The sequence below is a fragment of the Calonectris borealis genome, chromosome 11 (genome assembly GCF_964195595.1).
Source record: "Calonectris borealis chromosome 11, bCalBor7.hap1.2, whole genome shotgun sequence".
Taxonomy (NCBI): Eukaryota; Metazoa; Chordata; class Aves; order Procellariiformes; family Procellariidae; genus Calonectris; species Calonectris borealis.
The window spans coordinates 99254-122088 of record NC_134322.1 but is presented as its reverse complement, the minus strand read 5'-3'; the positions used below and the strand labels follow the sequence as shown (position 1 = coordinate 122088).

The window sequence follows — 22835 nt, the reverse complement described above, 5'->3', positions numbered from 1 at the left end:
GGAGACTGTAACTTTATTGCCAAGGAAAAGAATGGGGAGCTGCTGCCTTAATGTGACAGAGAAAAAGGAGTACTGAACGTTTCAGGAGCTAGTTTTTGGTGGTAGCATGTAGCAGCTGCAAGCATCTCAGCCAAGTATTCTTTGTTTAGTAACTGTTTTTCCTGATCCTTCTGGGAGCGCTTTTCTCTTTTTTCCTTCTGGGACTGCTTTTCTCTTTTCTACAGAGATTTAGCTGGACTGCCAGGTGTGGAGGATCTCTCAACTACAGCATCACCTGAGGAGAAGTCATTTACTCGTTCAGTTCGCCTGCCAGATGGAGGGGAGAAATCTGACACTTCTGGCTTCTGTGCCTTACGTCGAAGTGACTCTCCAGAAATCCCATTACAAGTGGTGACTGGTCCTTCGGACTGTGCAGACTCATCCTCTGGGAGCAGCTTTGTGGGCCTCAGGGTTGTAGCAAAGTGGTCCTCAAATGGGTACTTCTATTCTGGGATGATTACCCAAGATGTTGGGGCAGGAAAGTACAAGCTGCTCTTTGATGATGGATATGAATGTGATGTGCTAGGAAAAGATATTTTACTCTGTGATCCTATCCCACTGGAGACTGAGGTGACCGCACTCTCAGAGGACGAGTACTTTAGTGCAGGTAAGAGCAGTGCTTGAGCTCATCCTTGGGTTTTCTGAGGTGCTGGATGCAGTGGGAGATGGGTGCTTGTCCAGGAGGATGAGAAGCCTGGGTATAGTTGGTTAATGGGTGTTATTTGCTGTCTTGTCAGGTGTGGTGAAGGGACACCGGAAGGAGTCTGGAGAGCTATACTATTGCATTGAAAAGGAAGGCCAGAGGAAGTGGTACAAACGAATGGCTGTTATCCTGTCTCTGGAACAAGGAAATAAGCTCCGGGAGCAGTTTGGGCTAGGTCCTTATGAACCTGTCACCCCCCTGACCAAAGCAGCTGACATCAGTCTCGGTAAGGGGAGGTGCTGTTGAACTGCTGGCTATGCTGTTCTGCATCTTGTGCCTTTGAGATGCTTCTAGTCCCTGATCTGAATTACCCATGTTTAAATCTTTCTGGGTATTCAGCAATGCTTTTGGTACTTTATAGTGGGATGTTTGAGATACTTTTCTTGTTTTGTGTCTTGCTTAGAGACTTAGTGGTATTGACTGGTTTGTGGAGAGTCACCTGCTTCTAGGACAGTGATGCTTGCTGTACTCATTTACACTTGGTGGATGGCTGCTATGATACAAACTCTTCAGCAGTACTGGGAGGAAAAGAGACAGGGCTTGAGAAGAAAGATACGCAAGCGAGATATCTTTTTTTTTTTTTCCTTGCTCTTCTCTGTCAAAGGGTGGTAATGTGTACCTACTAGGTACTATTGAGTTTAGCCACCTCTGTACATATAGGTGGGGTGAAACCTTGTGGAGTTAGGTGACAGCCAGTGACTAATCTCCGCCTACTGTATTACAGATAATCTTGTGGAGGGGAAGCGGAAGCGACGTAGTAACCTTGGTTCTCCCAGCACTTCCAGCAGCAGCACAACTCCTATTCGTAAAGGGCAGGAGAGTCCACGCATCCCACCAGGCACACTATCTGGGAAAAGGAAGCTCGTTGCTTCTGAAGATGAGAGATCCCCAGCTAAACGTGGCCGCAAGTCAGCAATGATAAAGGCTGGTGAGAACCTTATTTTCTGCTCTTCAACTTGCATTCAGCTATTTTTTTCCTCCCTGGTATTTCTGTAATTGATCTTTCCACTTCCCATAAACAAAAAGTAGACAAGATTGCTTGTTTGCCCTGCAGAATTTGAGACTGATTCTCCCTGGATGCATTCAGCAGCCAGAGATACTTTTAGCATAGTCTGAGTACTTACCTGCCATCTTTTCAGTTCTGCCTTTTGGAAATGTTCTGACCTTAATGTTGTGATTTGCCTCTGTCCTTTCTTATCTGTTTTCTTACCTGTTTAGTGAGTCCTGAAATGCCTAGCTGTTAAAGGGACCCTTCACAGCAGTAAGTGTTGTTTCAGGATATTGGTAGACTGGTGAACATTGTCCCATTAGTCACTCAGGTTTTGATTTGAAGATTCTTTGCAACCAGAAGGGTAAAAGATCCCTACCTATCCTGGTGTAATCCTAACCCAATCCTGCCTCCCTCTGTCTCCTCCAGTAAAATAACTGAAGTTGAATATATCACAGATCTTCCCCAGGGTCTTTGTGCTGAACCTGACTTTTGAGACTCATGGTGCTTCTGTCTCTCTGCAGGGGCTGTGAGAGCTGGAGAGTTTGTAAGCACCTGTGAAGGTGTGGATGCTGTAGATCCCCCAGTACTGGAGGACCATCATGGACCCTTGCCCCACAATAAGACCCTCTTTTTGGGCTATGCCTTTCTCCTCACCATGGCAACACCCAGTGACAAATTGGTCAATCACCAGAAGCCATCAGATGGTCCCGCAGGGAGTAGTGAGGAGGAAGAAGGTGAGGCAGATCTTACCCATTGCATTTCCAAGTGGAATGCTGTGGCTTTAGGAAAAACACTGGATGTTGTCTGATGAGGCATTTGTGTGAGTGGTTGTTTTACCCTTTTGCTCTTTCATCCTTTACAGAAAGGACCTAAGACTCAGTCTTTGTTTAAGAGAATTTACAGCCTGAAATGTGGCAATATCAATGATGATCATAAGGCTGTTCAGCAAGTTAAGAAAGGTGTGAAAATTAGTGAGATCAGCAGTCTCAGAGAGAAAGAAGGTTTTGAGAGATAAGGGATAGTGCTGGGAAACATAGAACGAGAAAGCATTAATGGGTTGCTCCAGTTTGCCTTTGCTAGGGTCATGTTTCATGCAATGAACTGCAGCATGAAAAAAGTGATAAGGGGCTCACTTGTCTAGTTTGGCCAGTGCTGTGCTTCCCTTTCTGCTGCTTTTTTTTTCCTTTTTCCTTTTTTTTTTTTTGAATCTTCCAAGGGTTTTCTCTAGATATTCTTGTGAGAAAGGCTGGGGTCCCTTACTGGAATGGATGAGGGCTCTGTAGACTGAGGAGTGTATGGACATAAGCAGATAGATTATAGCCAAAAATTGAACTTTCTGTTTCTGCTGTAGAATTTTTAGAGATGACTCCATATGACAAACATTACATAGCACAGCAGCTGCGAGCAGGAGCTGGCTATATCCTGGACGACTTCAATGAAACCCAGGTAAGGGCTTGCTTATTAATCTAGAACAGTAGTCACAGAATAGTTGAGATTGGAAGGAATGTCTATAGCTCATCTTGTCCACGCCCCCTGCTGAAAGCAGGATCAAATAGAGCAGATTGCTTAGGTCCTGGTCCACTTGAGTTTTGAGTATCCTCAAGGATGGAAATTCCACAACCTCTCTGGGCAACTTGATCCCATCTTTGACCACCCCCAATTTAAAAAAAAAAAAAAATTAAATGGAATTTTCCTGTATTTCAATTTGTACCTGTTGCTTCTTGTCCTTTTAGTGGGTAACACTGAGAACAGTCTGGCTCCATCTTTTGTACACCCTCTTATCAGTCATGAATATGCATTGATAAGACCACCCAAGCCTTCCCTTCTTGCGCTTAAACAAGCTCAGCTCTCTCAGCCGTTTCTTGTATGTCAGATGCTCCAACGCTGAGATATCTTAGTGGCCCTTGGCTGGGCCTGCTCCAGTGTGTCTTGTGATTTTGCTGTACTGTGGAACCTAGGAGTGGATGCAGTACTCCAGATGTGGTCTCACCACAAGTCTGTGCCTCAGAACACTTAGAGGTGGAGCTCTTCACTCTTCACTTACCAGATCTACTTGGACAACTAATTTAATTTAGTGTCACTTTTACTTAAACTTAGATTTTTAATAGAGAGGATAAATTGTTCTCAGCTGAGGATGCAGAGTCTTCTCTAAGTGACTTACTGAGTCTCAAACTAAAAGATTAATCTTATCCTTTGTCTGAACTAGAAGAGGCAAAGTTTTTGCCCGTGAACTGCATAGCTTAGAATAGGTGATTATTATAGGTACTCCTGATTTCAGAATCTGTTTATCTAATTCACCTTTCACATAATATGGCTGTAAAAATCAGGGTTTCAATTGTTTTCTTCTTTAAAACGTTTAGCAGCAGGATAACTTCTGGGTTTTTTTGCAAGCACTGTCTCCTGTTTACGTGTCTTTTTATCTCCCCTGAAGTGTAATGCAGCATATCAGTGTCTTTTGATTGCGGACCAGCATTGTCGAACTCGGAAATACTTGCTGTGCCTTGCCAGAGGGATCCCTTGTGTATCTCATATCTGGGTCCATGATAGCTGTCATGCTAACCAGCTTCAAAATTATCGGAATTACCTTTTGCCAGCTGGTTACAGCCTCCAGGAGCAAAAATTGCTAGAATGGTAAGTGCCAGATAACCATGATCTGAGTCCACAGACCGAGGATGTAATCAGAGAGAGTTGTTATGCTTGGGAGGCTCTTGAATACTACAAGTACTGGAGGTGTCCCTAGGACTGCTCCCCATGCTTTCCCTTCCATGTAAGAACAGCACTTTTATCTCTTTCCTTGGATTTACAGTGACCTCTAATGCCAAGGTACATTTGGGTGCCATATACAGAAAAAGAATCTCCTGGGAAGTAAGAAAGATGTCGGTCTCCTCATGAGGAAGACTGAATTCAGGCAAGGCTTCCCACACACTTGGCTGACGTCTCTGATTGCTCAGAAATGGTTAAAGGAAAGCAATACTACTGCAATTTCCTTTTCCTTTGGTACATTTTGAAGCCAGCTTCTGCATTTTCTATGGAGTCTAGTCCAGTAGGTCTGTTCTGAGAGAGCAATTGTCAGGTCAGACTCCTCAGGCAAGGTGAGGGGCACACAAAAGCAGTTTGTAAATCTCTGTGGGCTTTTGGGCAGGAGACTGATGCCTGCCTGCTCAGCCCTGTCAAAGCGGAGGCATTTTGGATACGCGCAGAAAGGGTGGTTCAGGATTAAGGAGGAGCTTAGCCTAACTTTGGGTTTAGACTGCTGCACACACACCCCACCAATGTTGTTTAGCTCTGTTTTACTATCTGTAAGCAGAGGATAATTGTTCCAAGTGTTTCAGGAGGGGTGGTAAGAGAGCAGGTCATTGTATGCAAGATATTCAAAGAACCAATATGGGAGCCAGTCAGGTGACCAGAAGGAGTAGATAATGGTCCTCAAATAAAGTCTCAGACTACTGGATATTCTTAACAGTCTGCATTTCTCTTCTTTATTCTATAGGCACCCACGAGAAAACCCATTCCATAACCTGAAGGTTCTCCTGGTGTCAGACCAGCAGCAGAACTTCCTAGATCTGTGGTCCGAAATCCTCATGACGGGGGGAGCAGCATCTGTTAAACAGCATTACTCAGATGCTCACAATAAAGGTACTCATTGGCCGGTTTCTCAGGCCTGGTAGTTGGGAATCCCATGCCACTGTGGTCTCTAGTATGGTTTAAAATCATTTAGGATGGCTTACAAGGTTGTCTATAAGCGTAAAGGAAGGCCAAGTGCAGACACTAGCTCTCTGCTCGATTGTAATCTAGCAGATTACATCCAGAAGACTTACCTTCCAGAGAAGGAGGTGCTGCAGCAATTCAGGACACAAGCCGTCAGCTTCCAGCCTATGTTGAAAGGGAGAAATAGGCAAGAGTTGCTCCTGGACCTTCTGTAGGCCACTAAAATTGTGCTTCCTTGTCCTTCTGAACTCAACTGTCTCTCCCTCTCCATATGGGATGTAGGCCCTAGTACTCACAGCCTGAGGTCAGGACTCATGGTTACCTAGTCCTGCCTGTAATGCTGGCTACTGGTTTTCTGTTAATTCCTATCTGGACTAGAGGGAATCTTTTACTTGAAAGGTGCAGTGTTGCTGTAGAGGATATCTCAACTTTTACAAAGAGAATTCACTGGCTAGGAATGAGAGGACATGGAAGAGAGATTCATAGTGGTAAAACACACTGATCTGCTGCTGCAGAGACGATCCTTTTTTTTTTTCTTCCACCTGACAGATGCCTGTCTTTCCTCCTGTGCAGATATTGCTTTGGGTGTTTATGACGTGGTGGTGACTGATTTTTCCTGCCCAGCTGGTGTCTTGAAGTGTGCAGAAGCTTTACGGCTGCCTGTTGTCTCACAAGAGTGGGTGATCCAGAGCCTTATTGCTGGGGAGAGAGTAGGCTACAACAAGCATCCAAAATATAAACATGACTATGTCCCCCACTAAATTAAAACTTTGCCCTGCTGTCCCACTGTTGTGCAGACTGTGTTTTAATCAGGTTTTAAATGTTTGTGTAATTGGACAGTGTGCATGGATTACTGTATATAGTTTTATCTGCTGGACTTTTAGGATGAAATAAATGTTCAATCTCTTGTGGTAGCTGCTGGGACTCCTCATTTATCTAAACTTATTCCAGGGCTGTGCCTCCAGAGAAGGAGGGCACAGAGAAAAGAAATGCTTACATTTCCCTGAGCTGAATAGCACTAATGTTCTACTTTCAGTAAAGGCTGACCTCAACACAAAGTCAACTATAAAGGAAGGGAAAGGCATTCACAGCTGGCAGCCTGTACTTACAGAAGTGAATACCCTATGACCAAGTTCAGGACAGCAGCAGCAGCACTTCTGTTTGTTGAAAGAATAGCACGTTGTGTACTCCTCCAGCTTGCTGCTGTTATTTTCCATGAATTTCATCAAGATGTTGCTGAAGTGACTGGTAAGAATTTCTAGGACAAAGTGCCATTTTGTTTTGGCTACCTCTCTTTTTTTTCCTGTTACGACTATATAGGTATTAACCTGCCTCAGTGCACACTGGCACTACCTGAGTGGAGATACAGACACAGGGACCTAGGACAATTAAACTGCTGGGACACTGAGGTGCAAAGAGTATGTAAGTGCTGTGTATCTTTGTTTAAATGGTGATGGGGTAGATCATCTGCTTCTGAGCTGCTGTGTTCACAGCCAGGCACTTTATCTTAGCAGTCAACTGGCATAAAGGCAACAGCCAAGTTCCCACAGCTCTTTGCTCTAACAATGCTATAGGCTGAGGTATACCTAGACCTCCATCCAGCCTCAGAGTCTTTAGTCCCCTGCTTCAAAAGTGTAAGGTTTTTTTTATGCATATTTTTTTCCCCTATCACTTCCTAGCTCAGTCACCTTCTGACTGTGTTGCTCTGTAAATCCCACATCCAAACTTCAACATCCTTTCTCCAGTTTCCTAGTTTTTTTTCATGGTCACAGGATTTTAAACTTTGCATCAGGCACAGTCTTACCACAAACAGCTGTTGTGCATTGAAGATGCCATGCCTTATACGTGCTGTCTGTTCTTACTGCATCTTTCTGAGTGAGCAGAGAGGATTTTTTCCTGCAAGGACACATAACTTTCTCGAGAGCTGCAGCTTCATATACTGTGAAAATACCAACCCTTTGAGGGGAAGGCTGGTTTCCTGGCAGCCTTTGTGTTCAAAACTGGGAAACCTGATACTACACCCTAGTAATGGACTGGAGGGCTATCTCCTGCCACTCATCCAAATGGACTTACAGCAGAATAGTCTGTTTGTTATCACAAAGCTAGGAAATCTTAGTAACATGCAAGAAGTTCCTGCCACATACTGCTTTTCATTGCAATAGGATGCTGTGCCACTCTAGTCCCTTTGCACTTGGGTGCAGACATTGACAACATTCCACATAATTGCATGACAAGATCGTTTTATTTTGGCTCAGTAGGGTAGTCACTAGTAGCATTCTAAATAGGCTTGAATGAAAACAGTACATTTAGAGCTGGCATCCTAGTTAAGCTTCTTAGTTTTAGTTCTAGCACACATTTCTGCCAGCAGAGGGAGCTTTGTACTTTGAACAGGGCAAAGCTCCTACTTCTGTCTGGTTGCGTGTAATTTTAGCACACAAAATGTATCAAGTTTTATTGAAAAAGCATGTGACATCACTAGTGGCTCCTTTACCTATACAGATACGCTACATATCTGTATGAGAAGAGATTCTTCAAATCTATTCCATCTTCCCTCCCCCTTTACCTCAAACTGCTATTGCAGCTGTTTCATTTACCTGGAGGCATGTATTTGATTAACAGACATTGTGTACTGTAAATCAGTTTACTGCACAAGAGGAACTTCTGAATACAGCCAAAACTTCATTCATAGTCAAGAACAATAGACTACTTCCTCCATACTCCAACTTGCAAAGCATCATAGTCCAGCTGAAGAGTCAAGACATCATAATTCTTGTTGCTTTTTCACTTTCTGAAGAGGCAAGGACTGCCTCCTGAGAAGCATTTATAAGTATATGCAGAGCTGCAGAAAGCACGTTTTTACTAGTTCAGAAAAAATGGAGTAGCTTTCTGCAATCACTGGGCAGCCTCACGTAAGTGGCACTTCCTGGCAATTCCTTCTGAAACAGGGGTTTGCCAGGCAAGAGCCAGCTACAAAGAAAAATTCAGTTGAGTGCAAACTCTCCAAGAGCACCAGTCTCCACTGCTTGATGCGTTGTTGGTCACAGCCTGAAGAAAAGGTCTTAGTGCTTAAACCCCAAAACTGCAAGAGAAGGGTACAATATTAACTACATGTTGAAAGGAACTCCCTTTATCAACCCACATCAGCATTTTTCAGCCAGTATGAGCCAGCAGCTAGTTCAACTTCATGCCAAAACAAACTTGAAGGGGAGAAAACAAACCAAAAATATAAAAACCAAAAATTAACTCATGCTGGTTTGTTACTTTTCTGTCATAGTACTTAACAATACTTTGCTTCTAATTATTTTGGCTTACACAATCAATAAAAATTACTTCTGATCATTTACATCACTTTGTACTTCAAGTACCTCAGGATAATGCTACAAGCAACCCTGAAGATATTCCTACCTGCCCAAGGTTCCTCCAGCCTGAGTGTAGTATTTGTTATAATCCAAGCGTAGCAGCAGTTGAGCTAAGTCAGAGTTTATCTGATGGTTGCGAACACTAGAGAGAATCTTGAAGAGAAGTGATGACTGACGACTGAATCCCTGCAAATTAGAAGAAGTCAGTTCTGGGCACTCTCAAGAAAGAACGCCTTTCATCTCTGTTCCTGCCAAAACAATCTCTTAACAGCTTGAAGAAAAGAATTACTGCAAGAGAAGTGATGCTTGTGGTCCAGTATAAGGTAAGCTGTCAGCCACAAGAATTATTTGGTGTTAGGTATCCAAAAGGAGGAGTAGAGGCACAGGCTGATATCCACCTCCTTTCTATTCCAATAGGGTAATTTCTGCATATCTGCCCACATTCCTCCTCTCTGTGCACATAGAATTTTCGACTCAGGAACAGTTGATTAATTAAAATCATTGCAAGCGCTCATATAGAAAGACTCAGCTTAATCTCACTCCTGTTCTACAGCTGTTAAAGCCAAGATGACTGCTTAGGCAAATGTTTGCATAGGAGAAGAACAAGTCCATATAAACATAGATTCACCTTCACCAAAATACTGAGTTGTGCAGCTCCCCGTTCATCTAATGGGCCCAGATTCTGACTGACCAGAGAACAAAAACTATGACAAAGATCCAGAATTTCATTTAAGCAGTGGAAAACCTGCATGGGATAAAAAGTACAAGATAGTAGTTTAAACGGAGTAGCTATTCTTAGTACCTGAAAAGTTGCAGCATTCATAATCAAGACGTTGCTGATACCATGTTTTTCAATCGGTAAGAAAGATGTTGAAGCACCTGTAGCATTTTTTGTAAGGTTGTCTATGGAAAAAGGACTTAAATGTTACGCTGCATCTTTCTTCCCCCACCCCCAACCTTTTGCAGACATTACTGGGAAAAAAGCAATTGGCATGAGCCATCCCTTTAGGCACAGAAGTTGAACATTGGCTTCCCTATCCAACCAGCAGGCCATCATTGCAGCTTCAGGATTGAGAAGGAAGAATAAAGAACAGCAAGAGCTGTGGTTCCAGGCCTCGGTTTCACTGTTCACAAAACTTGGAATTTCTTTTGTATCAGTTGGTCAAGGTAACTTGCATTCAAGAGTGTCAAGAAAGCCAAAATGCCTCACAAACATAACTACTGGAACACTTAGAAAGTTTCAGACTGGGTAATTAGTATTCTGCCACCTTTATGCTATAGCCTCATAGACTGAGCAAAATAATAAAACAGACAAGGCCTGGGGTATCACTGTGTTTCACTGATACCAACCTTCTTCGGGACTGTTTTTGTAAGGGTACATGTTTAATAAAAATACTGGCAACACTGTAACATATTTTTGACTAAAACAATAAAAGACACCCTTGAAGTCCACTCAGGAATATCTCAACTATTTTTATCCTCTAAAGTATAAGTAAGAGAGGGAATTTTTCCTAATCTAATGCATTTCAGAATGAGTCCCTCAGGAATACAGTTCCCACACTATGCTAATTAGTACTTCTTTAATAAAACTGCCTGTTAGAAAAATATAGCAGCAAAATTTAGGTTAATAAGGCTAACTGAACACTGGAATAATCTTGATTTAAAATTGCCAGGAATGCAGCATCCACGCTCACCAACTGTAAATTAAGTGATCTTAATTCAATTATCTGTTCTAGTTTATACCTGCTTTATTCGTAGAATTGTAGTCTGTGCTCTGCAGGAGATTATCACTGATCTGTTTTAAAAGAGATGGTTTGTCATATCTGTTCACAAAAGGTGTGTTTCTTAGGGCAGTTGGAGAATTTGTAGAAAAAGGTGAAAACAAAACCTACTTACAGGTTTTAGGAGGATGAAAGACTGAGCCAACAGATTACTTAAGAAATGATCATGAGCCAATCGTATACTCTCAAAATCTCGTGTGGCATTTATCTGCTGCAGAAGCTGTGAGAACTGAGATTCCAGTACATCCACCTAATGGATATGTAAAGAAATCCCATTAGTATCTTGAGGAATGGGAGTACTTCAGACCAGCCAGAAGTTTTGTGTAAGAAACGTACTCTCCTTATTGCTACTTTTACCTTAGAGGCTGAGGATCACCTTCTCTCTGCCTTCTGAATGGGGAATTACATACAACAGTAGTACATAATGGGGGGGGGGGGGGGGACGACAATTTTTGATGCCTAAGTATCATCTCAGTACAAAGGGAAATGGTCACTTGCTTTAAGATTAACTATTGAAAAAGTATATAGCTAGCATGTAAACAAAGGTATTTGATTGTGGTAATCTCTGACTTTTATACTGGGAGATACTATCTAGTTCCCATCGCTGGACACATTCAAGGTCAGGTTGGACGGGGCTCTGAGCAACCTCATCTAGTTGAAGATGTCCCTGCCCACAGCAGGAGGGTTGGACTAGATGACCTTTAAAGGTCCCTTCGAATCCAAACTATTCTATGATGATTCTATGATTCTATCTGGAATCTCAGGGCAAAGGCCGCAGTGCAAAAGCTCAGCCAGATTACTCTGGAGAATCTAGGAAGCCAGGCCCCCTCAATTCAGCTGTTATGGCTATTATCAAAATTACATGTAATTCTCACAAAATCATGCTACTAGTAACTGGTGTTTACATTTCAAGAGTCGCTTTTTTACTTCCAATGGTTAGAATATGGCTTCTTTCAATTCTTAAAAAAAAAAACAAAACCAACAAAAAACCAAAACAACAACTGGTCACTTAAGTCAAACTGGAGCTCACTTAAGGGGGCAAGGGAAGAAGCCAGGATGGTATCTTAATGATGCTACTTCAGAGATGACTATGGCTTCTCACAAATCCTTAGTAGCACTAGAGAGCGAAAACTCCTGCATTTCCAGTAAGACTCACTGATTCAAAAGTCCAAAAAACTTTATAATTGTCACACTAAGTTTGGGAACTCAGAGACTAAGTTCTAGACTTGTTCCAAAGGAAATCCTGATTTCCTTAAGGTACAAAGAATCTGAGCGCTGAGAGACAGGACTTCAGTGCTCCCTCCATGAATTTCTGGCCGTTCCTGATTAACTGATACAGTTTATCTTTCTCTATAATTCTGACCTGCAGATAATACTGAAGATTGTCCACAAGGAAAGCCATGTGATCCCTCAGACGCCACTTGATGGCATCAGTTCTGTTAGATTTCAGGTGTTTGCGTTGCATCTGGAGAGCCCAGCAGTGCTGTAGCTCAGCCTGGACTCGTCGCACACTCAGCAGGTATTTGAACACAACATTGTACCTACAGTCAAAAAATACAGAATTAAGATTAAAATCTTCCTTGGGTGTAGGTGCTGGAGAACATAGCAATGCAAGACTGGAAAAAGAAACAGGAGGTGGCTGCCTGCCAACAGACAAGGTAGGTCAGGTGATGGCCCATCTCAGAGTAACAGATTTCTGCTTGCATTGGTTACTGACCTAAAAAATACAAAGTTAATTTCACCATAAGGAGGGAAGAGCTGACAATGTTTTATCAAAGTACACTGTTCATAAAATAGTGCAGATCTGTCAGGATCTTGCAGGTCTTACTGTTATTACAAGAAGTACCCTCAATATGAATAAGTGGAAAGAGTAATTTTTAAGGTTCAAGGAGCAAGCTAAAGTATTACAGCTCTACCTTTCTCTCCATAGAGAGGAAAACAAACCCAACATATTCGTGAGTGCCTGAGATCAGGGAATCTATAGATGCACATACAAAGACCATACCGAGTACTTACTTCTCCAGCACAGCAGGAGTAAAGAGAATGTGCAGTGGCCATTGAACTTTGTAAGAAAGGCCCAGAGCTGCCCATCCAGATGCGGGGGCTTCACGTGGAGATAACTCCCGGGAAGGCCCTTCACGAGTCTGAGAAGTATCTGAAAACAAATGAGGTGCTGAATTAAGTCGTCTTCTCAGTCAAGACAACTATGGCAAGGAAGAAAAGGGGAAAGAACAGAACAAGAAGAGCCAAAGCAGGCTAGGCCATCACATAGGGCTGCAAAGGGAACAAAATTAGTATTTCTTTAACTTCAGAGAAGGGTAAGTAATAGGAGTTCAAAACAAGGTCATCATCTCCCCTCTTAACTCACTACTAAAGATACAAGTAGATACCTTTATGCTCCTTTCCATGATACTCAATGGTTAAGTGAAGCAGAGGAAGAAGGTTGTCATCATCTAACAGTACCTTATGAGCAGACTGCTGAAATGCAACGTTGACATCTGACAAGAGAGCACAGATATCAACACAAGATGATACAGCTAATGCTGCTAATTTTGCACCCATTGATTAATTATGCTCGGCCATAAAACACAACACTGACATGCTATTTCCACTATTTTCATTTAATTCCAGTTTCAAATATGGAGAGAAACCTACCATCTGAAAGTTTCTGAAATGTTATTTTCACCCACTCTGTGAGACATTCTAATTCACGAGTGCTGTTCTTTCAAAACTAACGACGACACTAGAGGGTAAGATAAAGCCCTTCTGTACTGGACACGGCTAACCATTTTCCTGCTATACCACAGTGAGGACAGTTTGGAAGTGAATAAACAACACTCACCGTGTTCAGTTACAGCTGTAGGCGGTGTTTTTAACATCTGCTGTGCAGTGTCAATGAAGGCCTGAAACAGCTCACCTCTTCCCAAAAGGTAAAAGTCTTTTATAATCTGTGAAGATAATTTTTTTATATATAAGCGTATCAAACACTGAGCAGAAATTTTAAGCATCCTAGCTGGTAGCATCCATTTTTATTATTGCTTGGACAACTTCTGCCATTTCGAAACACAGCTGGAGAGCTATGAATTTCATCCAGTGCTCAAAAAGTCTACGCTGCCTTTGCTTCAAGATGCAAACCACAAAACCACATACACATACCCCTCTAACTCTGTCTCTGATCAAGTTCTATCACTCTGTGCTCATTCTTGAGACCTGGAAAATTAAAACAGCTTTACCTAAAAAAGAAAGCGCAGAATCTAAGACAGTGAAGTATTTAATGGGAAAGAGCCGTTAAAAAACAAAGAAAGAAAAAAAAAATTTAAGCTGCTTTAGCAAAAACAAGCTAGCGGTTACATTACCTTCAGTTGTCCTAGTAAATCTGATTCCTCCACCATCAGTTTCCAAAGATGCTAGTGAGGAAACAAAAAACAAACAAAACAAAAGAAACCTCCCCTTAGATTTATCTAAACCCATTCAGTGAGAACAGTAGCTGTCTTAAAATACTTGTGATGCATACAAAAAAGCACCTATATAAAATGCTATATAAAGCACAAGAGAACACACTAAGAATACTGTGTGTAGGCAGCCCATGCTACTAGTTAGAACACTCTTGATGTATACCAGCAAGAAACTCTGCCCAAGAAACATGAAGACCCATGACAAAAAATAAGCAAATTCTTATGAAATCAGTTCCACCCTAGCTTTGTTCTCGCTTCTCTAACCTCCCCATCTTCTCAGGTTTCCTTCCCTGCCCCAGATTAAAAAAAAGATTAAAAATTGCCAAAGCAAAGAATTTGTCCAGTGAGACGCCATCTATTATGCTGAAAGCATGATGAAAAGTTCTGAAGTCATTGCAAGTGAAATTAAAAAAAAAAAATTTCCCTTCTTTCCCCCATGAGAATGAATAGTATTTGTTAATGTCCTTTTGTCAGCAAAAGTTGGGGTAACATGAAGCTCTGAGCCCCATAAGAATGTGAAAGCTACCTGCAGCGTTCACATGCTTATTCAATCACTGATTCTAAAAGACCCCCCTTCTTCTCCCAGTCATTCACAAAACTGAAGAACTCCTCAGCCTGTATAGTAGTTATCCTTCCTAGGATCCTTACCTCAGCAACAGTGCTCCGTATCCAATCAACCACTGATTCAAAGTCCACCAAACTAAAGAGCGGTTGCTGCTTGAGTCGATGTAGCTCTGCTGCAAAAGTGTCCTCCTGGTTTTTTAGGATGGAGCCTGTGCAGCAATGAGAAAAGTGTTTTGGACAATAAAAAGGGATATCATTTGGAGAAGTGCAGACCCCTTCCAGCACAGTGGGGCAGAACGGCTGTCCAGGCAGCACCACCTCAGGTCTGGCGAGGAATGTGAAGTTGAGGAGGCATCAAGTGCAAGTACCAAGGTACAAGATTACTATTGCAAGTACAGTTACAGTATAGACACTTGACATAGCAGTGCTGTGGTATCAGTAAAAACCCGAACTATTTTCTATGTAAATGATTGCCACTAACAGCCCTTTTCCTAGGACTGAGCTAGATCTTTGAACCCACAACTTTTCTGCCACATTAACCAGTTAGTTTGGTTCTCTCCTACCCCCGCCCCTTTCAGATCTGTCCTACTGCTTGAACTTGGAGATTTTTTTTTTTAAACCAACTAAGCTAGAAGACCTATTTCTTTTCACCTCCTAAGGTGCTTCTCCTAAGGCAAGAAAGCAGTCCAATTTAATTGGTCCTTTGTTCTCTACAACGTCGCTCAAGTCATTTGAGTACTTCTGCATAGACAAGCTCAAGACAGAGCCCTCACAGCACTCCTCCCCAGTTGGTGCAGGAATATATTTCCAAAACCATCTCCAATGTAAACTTATCAGGCTCTCAAAGAGAACCATCAGCTGGAATTGTCTCTATCTTGCTGTCTTAAAGGCTCCATCTTGATCATTAGTCTTCCACAGCAACCTTTGGGACCACCTTGCAATGAATCTCTTACGTTTATGGATGTGTTTAATCCTATTACATCATTCTGCAACATACACACTCAAGAGCAAAATGTGCCCTTGTGTCTCTCTGCACCCTTCAGGGACAGGGATGCAAACTGAAAAGAAAACACAACCTTTGCAATCGCTTTATTTATCCAGAGCAAATCACATGGTGACTTGTTGCTGGAAACTTTGAGACTATGTTTGGAAAGTATTATTATTTACTCATCCTGTTCTTGTACTGCTCCCTTAGAATCAATCAGAAGCAGAACACTGGGACCACTGCTCTGTCCTGGTACAACCATCCATAAGTTCTGAAGACTATCAGCCAACAGTCAATGACTCTTGAAGAATTTATTAAGACAGCATTTTGGAAGATACTTGCCAGTCACTCATAACTGAGCAAAGGCCGCAAGAAAGATGTTCCTTACCTTTTCTAGTCAGGTTGACATTTTGATTCTCAAACATCTGTACAGATTCTCCCACAAAGAGGATTTTCTCAGCAACCCGCACAGGAATGTATGAAGGCAGCATTTCTACTCGCAGAGAAAACTGTTTTAGAGATGGAGCTAACATGTTCTCCTCCTCAATCAAGCGCTGTCAAAGACCCCGGGAAAAAGAAATCAAGCAAAAAAAGTGTGAGAAAACCAGACAGAAAAGGTGTATAAAGGGGGGGGGGGGTGTGTGTGAGAGGGGGAATCCAAGTACATTGGAAGTAAGCAGAAAGGTAGCACACCTGATTTGCATCATTTAAGTAAGCCTGCAAAACTTCTTTATACTTCTGGTACACTAGCCTATCTCCCTAGAGAAGATGTTGCTTTCATCAGAGAGGGGAGCAGAAGCGGGAAAAGGAGAAACTAAACCTTTGTGGAATAGCAGCAAATTGGCTCTCCCAAAGGATAACGTTACATCAGCAAAAGGAATTTTTGTTGCAACTGCATTACATGAGGTTTTTTGCAGCCATAACAATGTTAATTAGCATTACCAAAAATAATCCTCTCCTACACCCATTCCTATATATTTTAACACACTAGAACACTTGTGATACAGGCCAAATGTAAACACCTCCACTAGTGAGCAAATAGGTTAAAGATCTGAAGGCTTGCTAGCATAAATTAGGCAATTTTCTCAGTTCCTGCGAAAGGTGTTTAAAACAATACAGCAAGTTATTAACTTTTTTCTGAATGTATTAATAAAGAACTCCAAGTACAGAGGAAAGATTTTCCTTCAGAGAAGCAATACTGATTCTTTCATTTGGCTTTCTTGTTATTGGGGAATTAGGTTCATTAGTCCATTATCCAAAAAACACCGTGCTAACAAATTTTTGAGAACGTTCGAAGAATTCTGCAGAATTCTTCATTTTAATAGCAAAGTTCAGTACAAGTTTGTATACCGACGTTAACAGCTTGGCAATTCTTTTCTTAAGATTCTTCTGACGCACTTAGATGAGGAAATACCCAAGTATTTTATCAGTCTATCCCATCAACACTCAGGATTTCTTATTTTACTCTCTGACTCAAGAATTGCCAATACTGTTAGTCAATAATACTAGAAAAAAGTTAATTAGGCTCTCTTGGTATCATCTTAATGCCTAGATTTTCCACCATGGATCTAGAAGACTCATTAATTTTCGCATCCTTCCTATATCCAATATAGTGAAATAATAGATTTTTCATTAACTGCCTTTTAAAGTTTTCCCTTGTTTTTGCCTGTGTGTAGTCTGTCCTCAGCAGAGACTGTTTGTACAGGGCACTTAATTAGTATGCAACGCAGGGTGTTTTGGCGGTGAATCTTCTGTGTGTTCACAGCCAAGTTACATGCAGCGCACTAACACCATGGGTGCCCATGAAATGTTTTCTCACAGTAAACTAGAGTGTGTATTTAGAGTTGCAGTTGCTCCTCACTGGTCCCTGATGCAAACACTATTCAGATGTGTGGAAGATTACTCCATTGAGAAAGCCGTTTTGCACAAGGGCACTCTAATGGTATGCCATCTACATGAGGAGTTACCACATTTCACCAGTATACTGGCAGGTTGCTCCCTTGCTTAACTTAGCACCCTGGACGTGTTCTTAGCAGCTTCTTGACTCTCGCATAGCACATTTTTCCTCAGTAATGTCGGTAGTCTTACCCTGTTAGGTAACATTTGCACAACAACCTTGTCCAAGAAAGGTACCTGACCCAGCTGCCAACAGAAAGGGTACAAATCAACACTCAAGCTCCCCACACTCTTTCCCTTGCAATTGCTCACACTACCACCAACGCCTATGTTGAGTAGATCACAGTGTTGACTGTAAGGAATCAGAAAAGAGTCAGTCAAGAGCAGGGTGAGTACAGCAGTTCCAATTACTTGACATCGGCATCTACACAGATTCCATCCATAGGGCTTTCTGCCCCAAGAGTATCCAACTGTGCCAAATGATGTTATCTCTGTCCTTTATGCCTAGCTGCAACCTATTACAATATTCTGCTGATTTGCCATCCTACCAGGTCTCAATATATGTCCAGTCTAGCATAGCTTGCACTGAAGCAGAAGACAACACATTTCTTCCTTTAGTTCCCTGAGGACTGAAGGATGCCAAGCTACGACTCGCAATCTTACCAGGTCCTGCAGTTCTCGTAACTGTTTTCCTGTAAGTCCCCCAATCCCTAGGTCGTCGTCATCTTCTTCGGATTGGCTAGGGACATTCCCAGAAGAGGGGCCCTGTTTGATAAAGAACTCTTCATGTTGGTCTAGTAGCAATCCATGCAGCATCCAGGCAGAGAGCTGCTTATACATGACTCCATGACACACAGCCAGAATCCTGAGGTCAAGAGAAACAGACGGTGGGGCCTTTGCACGCAGTAATCAAAACCTCATTGTACATCATTCTGGAAAGTCCAGTTAGTCAGCCAGGCAACACGGCAAGTGCTAAATGGCTAATGTGGAATTTTATAATTTTTTTGTTTTAAACAGAGAAAAGTGGACCAATCACTTGCAAAACTAAATTAACATATCCTCTGAATATGTGGCTTCTCCACGGAGATCTGCTAGTATACCAGAAGTGTAAGTAAGTTTGCAGTGGCTTCCCAGTCCTGCTGTTTCAATTACCATTTCAGCACAAACATAAATTACTTTTAAGTAGTCTGACTTTCTCCCCAAGGACATAAAACCTAGCAACGCTCACCCAGTCACATTTATCCTTTTGAAGGATCAAAAAATAATAACAGGTCTACCATATGCAAAACAGTTCATGTAGACCTCAAAAGAAGAAAAAACATAGGGTCTGAACTTTCCTCAGCCCTAAGTCCTGAGTATGGAGAAAGCCTTAATTCCTGCCATAAGCCTGTATTAGATAAATAATGGGGACTGTGACAGTTTTCCCCGCATGCAACTCCTACTTTTATATCATTGTCCTGGTTTCAGCTGGGATAGGGTTAAATTTCTTCCTAGTGCTGTGTTTTGGATTTAGTATGAGGAGAATGTTGATAGCAACAACTGAAAACATCAGTGTGTTAAGTGCCCTCCTAGTCCAAGGACAGCTCCCGTGCCTACTGACTGAGCTAGGTACACAAGATGGGAGGGAACATAATCAGGACAGCCAGCCCGGCTGTCTAATGGGGTATTCCATACCATGTGACGTCATGCTCAGTATATGAAGGGTAGGCGTGATGCAGGAAGTACCGATCGCTACTTGGTTATCGGTCAGCGTGAGTGGTGAGCAATTGCATTGTGCATCACTCATTTTGTATATTCTACCATTATCATTATTATTTTCCCTTTTCTGTTCTATTAAACTGTCTTTATCTCAACCCACGAGTTTTTCTCACTCTCACCGTTCCGCTTCTCCCCCTGCCCCACCGGCGGGGGGAGTGAGCAAGCGGCTGCATGGTATTTGGCTGCCTGCCAGGTTAAACCACCATAATCATGCAAGCCTGTTTTGCATGTCCTGTTTTCACAAGATAAACACTTTGACACTAACTCCAGTTACTACAGAAGAATGAAATAATAGCTTTACTGTATCTGCATACTTTTCAAGAGCACTGCGGACAGGAGGCAGCCCCCCACAGCTATGTTTGTGGACTGTCTCCAATATCTGACATCCATGAATCTGCAGAAAGAAAACATGGTTAGACTAGGTCTGTTATTTGGATCTGTACTGACCTTTTCAGACATTTAAACACTACACTTTCAGCTAACAAGAAAATGCCTCCACAAGCTGCACAAGTCTTACAGAAAGAAAGATGTAACATACTCCATGTAGTGAAGAAAGAGGCCTTCTATGTGTGGCTCTACACCCAAGCTCCTCTCAAAAATTTCCCTTAACAAAAAGTAAGCATCTCTGGATTCTGAAAACATTAGCTTCTGGCTTCTTTTTTTCAGGTGACAGTGGGAGAAAACACTCAGAAAAGAAGAAATTCCAACCAGCAGCATCTCGTACTATAAAATGTATTGTGATTATAAAAAGCAAGTCATCAAAGATCATACTGATAATGAAAAAGTCAAATCCAGTGTAAATGGATTTGCAAAATAGTTATTCAACACTTACAGTAGTACTAGGAATAGGGCACCCATTACTGAAACCACATTCTTTCCTAGTATTACAGGGCTGGGATGAGGGCAGAAAGAACTTTATCAGCTGAAGAGAAAACTTGTTAAGCGAAACTCGCTACAATTTTACTGTACCTTCTGAGTCTTGATCTGTTCGACCATGACCATCACAGAGGGGAAGAGTAACTGAAACTGCAGAACAAGGAGCAAAATACTGAATTAGGTTGCTATGCAAGGGAGAGAGAAAAACTATACTTGAGTAAGTGTGGACAGCAGCTGATTACAATAATTTAATGAAACTATCATCTGGCTTTCCCCACAAATTAGAAACATGACATGAAAATCTCTAGGAAGAATGTCCTCCCTCTACTGGACAAGATGCATGAAGTAACTATACTCCAGCTGCAGTTCAGGCTAAACACAGGCAGTGAGGAATATGCGAGGATCAAGGTGGAGGACCTAAGCTTTGTGTCAAAGTGTAAGTGATCCTCTGAGCATGATTAAGGGACTACAAATGTAGAGGCGTTGAAAAGAAATGGCGTGACATGACAGACTGACCCTTATTTATCCCACCCACTTTCTTATTAGACTCAAGGAATGATAAGAGTAACCAAAGAGCACTACCTGTTTATTAACATAACATACCTGGTCCAAGGAATAATTAACATGTGAGATGGAAAGATGCGGGTCGGACAGAAACTGTAAGAACAACAAAGCAATTAATGAAAATTAAAATAAGGTATGGATAAGTAAAAAAAGCACGTTTGGCTCTATATTCCAAACCTTTAGTTCCCACAGCTTTTTTTCCCCCCTCACATAGTTTTAGGCTGTGTCCCGTTTTAAGCTATAACAACCACTGGATGGTGACAGTACCCAAGACATGACAGCTGCTAATCTAGCAGAGATTAATCAAAATCTTTACAACTGAAAACAGAAGTCACAATAGTCTGAAACAGCACTGGGCTCTGAGGCAGATGGGGCACTTCCTGAATTGAAGGTAGAGGGGATTTAATACTTATTAGAACAAAGAGTCATTTTACAATGGCACCTCACAGGAATAATTTGGAAGACATCCCTGATGTGGAAAGGAAAATACCTTGTCTCCTCTTTAGCTACTACTACTTAGCATATTAATTGCAGAAATTACAACTTTCCACAATCTGTCAGCAGCAGGACAGCCTCTTGTTCCAAGTCTCTCTCCTTTACCTCTTGCTCTAGGTCAAGTAGTGCCTGTCGATATGGCTGCAGGACTGAATCAAGACCTGTGCAGAAGGCTCGCAAATAAATGCCATGTAATCCACTCTGGTTTTGCTGAGATGGATGATGGTCCTGAAACCAAACCATAAAATCTACATCAGCTGCCCAGTGCAGGTCTAAAGAGTAACGGAGTTTTTGTGCAGCATTACATCAGCAGCCAGTGGTCCACACGTGTTGGAATGCACCTTAGCCCACCAGAAAGTGCCCAGAGAGTTACTTGGCAGATCCATATTTAGCTCTCTTCTGTGGACATATGCAAGTGCTGGGAACCACTGGTAACTTCAGTGCTTCTTTGTACTTACGCATGCCTCTTGGATCTCAAAGCTCTTCACAAACCATGAGGAGGACTCACTACAACATAGGGATGAGCATGCTGTACAGTTCACAAACCCTGGCCAGTCTGCAGTGACCAGAAATTATTACAGTATGCTTCCCCAAGAACGATATTTTACATTTGGTCCATCTTTCGCTGTTCTGCACCCTCCCTTATTTGCATGGCACAGAGCTTTCTGGAGCTCTGCTCGGGAAAGCGCATTTGTTTGTGCCAGCGCGGATATGCCCTGCGGGGCCCCGCGCATCCGGGGCAACCTGGCCGGACCGGCAGCCGCTGCGCTCTGCCCGGGAAACAGGGAGCGGCGCGGCGGCCCCACCTGCTGCTGTACGTGTCCCGTGTACTGCTCCACGAACTCGGCGAAGCGGATGTAGTCGGTGCCGAGGCGGCAGAGCCGGTTCAGGACGCTGGTCTCGCTGGGATGCAGGAACGGCAGTTCCTGAGACACCTGTGGGGGGAAGCAGCGGTGAGGGCAGGGCGGGGCGGGGCGGTCCGGCGGGGGCCGGGCGGGGAGGCCGGGCCGGGCCGGGCCGGGCCGTACCTGCAGGCCGCCGCGCTTGCTCCAGATGAAGGCCGCCCCCGGGTACCCGCTCAGCGCCAGCAGCAGCTCGTGGATCATCCTGCGGCGCGGCGCCCCGCGGGCTGCTGGGAAGCGCGCAAGGACCGCCGGGAAGGGCGGGGCTGCGCAGCGGCTCCAGCGGCGCCCGGGGCTGGCGACTCGGCCCGTGGGAGCACTGGAGGCGGCTGCGCTGCGGAGGGCGGTTCCTCACCGGGCACGGAGAGGAACGGAGCCACGCAAGGGCGGGCGCGCCGGGTTGCTAGAAGAGTCACCGGGAGCGGCCGACCGCACCAGACCGCGTTGTGAGGGGCGCCCTGGCCCCTCGCCCTGGCCCCTCGCCCTTGCCCTGGCCCCTCGCCCTCGCCGCTCTTGGGCCACGTTGGCGTTTGCTTGCTGCAGGAGGATGGTTGAGTAATGTGCGTGGCTGTGGTGGCAAACGCTGGTCCGGAAGGTCTCTTCCAGGACAGCAGCAAATCCGCAGCCTTTTGGGTTGATTTTTGGTTTTGGTATTTCTTACCAGGTTTCTTTATCAGTTTCTCATACTGTCTGTTAGTGTTTTACCAAGGCCAGTTTTACCTTTCTCCATTTATTATATATTGCTTTCCTTCACTTTCT

General features: G+C 43.2%; 2 protein-coding genes across 13 annotated transcripts in view; one reads left to right on the top strand and one right to left on the bottom strand.

Moving 5' to 3' along the window:
- Window positions 1-6355, top strand: part of TP53BP1 (tumor protein p53 binding protein 1) — a 29877-nt gene extending 23522 nt beyond the window's left edge. For 5 of the 10 annotated variants that reach the window (XM_075159568.1, XM_075159570.1, XM_075159572.1 and 2 more), the window contains 8 exons: window positions 225-646; window positions 777-968; window positions 1467-1670; window positions 2255-2467; window positions 3085-3179; window positions 4165-4364; window positions 5224-5369; window positions 5991-6355. In XM_075159568.1, coding sequence (XP_075015669.1) covers window positions 225-646; window positions 777-968; window positions 1467-1670; window positions 2255-2467; window positions 3085-3179; window positions 4165-4364; window positions 5224-5369; window positions 5991-6202 — 1684 coding nt within the window. In that variant the 3' untranslated portion in view covers window positions 6203-6355. Of the gene's footprint in view, window positions 1-224; window positions 647-776; window positions 969-1466; window positions 1671-2254; window positions 2468-3084; window positions 3180-4164; window positions 4365-4539; window positions 4630-5223; window positions 5370-5990 lie in introns of those variants that run through there. The other 5 variants (XM_075159571.1, XM_075159569.1, XM_075159578.1 and 2 more) reach the window with 4 other exon arrangements.
- Window positions 6356-7662: 1307 nt separating this feature from the next.
- On the bottom strand, window positions 7663-22379 carry TUBGCP4 (tubulin gamma complex component 4). 3 transcript variants are annotated; one of them, XM_075159582.1, is made up of 18 exons: window positions 22203-22379; window positions 21981-22109; window positions 21280-21402; window positions 20719-20772; window positions 20209-20265; window positions 19554-19633; window positions 18145-18346; window positions 15974-16139; window positions 14685-14809; window positions 13938-13988; window positions 13424-13529; window positions 12972-13079; window positions 12598-12736; window positions 11945-12122; window positions 10697-10831; window positions 9429-9545; window positions 8847-8986; window positions 7664-8520 (listed from the first exon to the last, which is right to left on the bottom strand). In XM_075159582.1, the coding sequence occupies exons 1-18, from the start codon at window positions 22278-22280 to the stop codon at window positions 8508-8510; spliced, it is 2001 nt and encodes a 666-aa protein (XP_075015683.1). In that variant the 5' UTR covers window positions 22281-22379; the 3' UTR covers window positions 7664-8507. The 3 variants fall into 3 exon arrangements, with proteins under 3 accessions (XP_075015681.1, XP_075015683.1, XP_075015682.1); XM_075159580.1 differs by lacking the exon at window positions 9429-9545 and having other exon boundaries at window positions 7663-8520; window positions 22203-22339; XM_075159581.1 differs by lacking the exons at window positions 7664-8520; window positions 8847-8986; window positions 9429-9545 and adding an exon at window positions 10438-10595 and having other exon boundaries at window positions 22203-22341.
- Between the last annotated feature and the right edge of the window lie 456 nt (window positions 22380-22835).

Coding starts and splice junctions, on each gene's coding strand:
- TUBGCP4 (XM_075159582.1), bottom strand. CDS start 22,280: ATGATCCACGAGCTGCTGCTGGCGCTGAGCGGGTACCCGGGGGCGGCC. Junction 18,347..19,553: donor GTCCGCAGTGCTCTTGAAAA/GTATGCAGATAC, acceptor TCTTGACCTCAG/GATTCTGGCTGTGTGTCATG. Junction 13,080..13,423: donor TACAGCTGTAACTGAACACG/GTGAGTGTTGTT, acceptor CTCTCTTGTCAG/ATGTCAACGTTGCATTTCAG.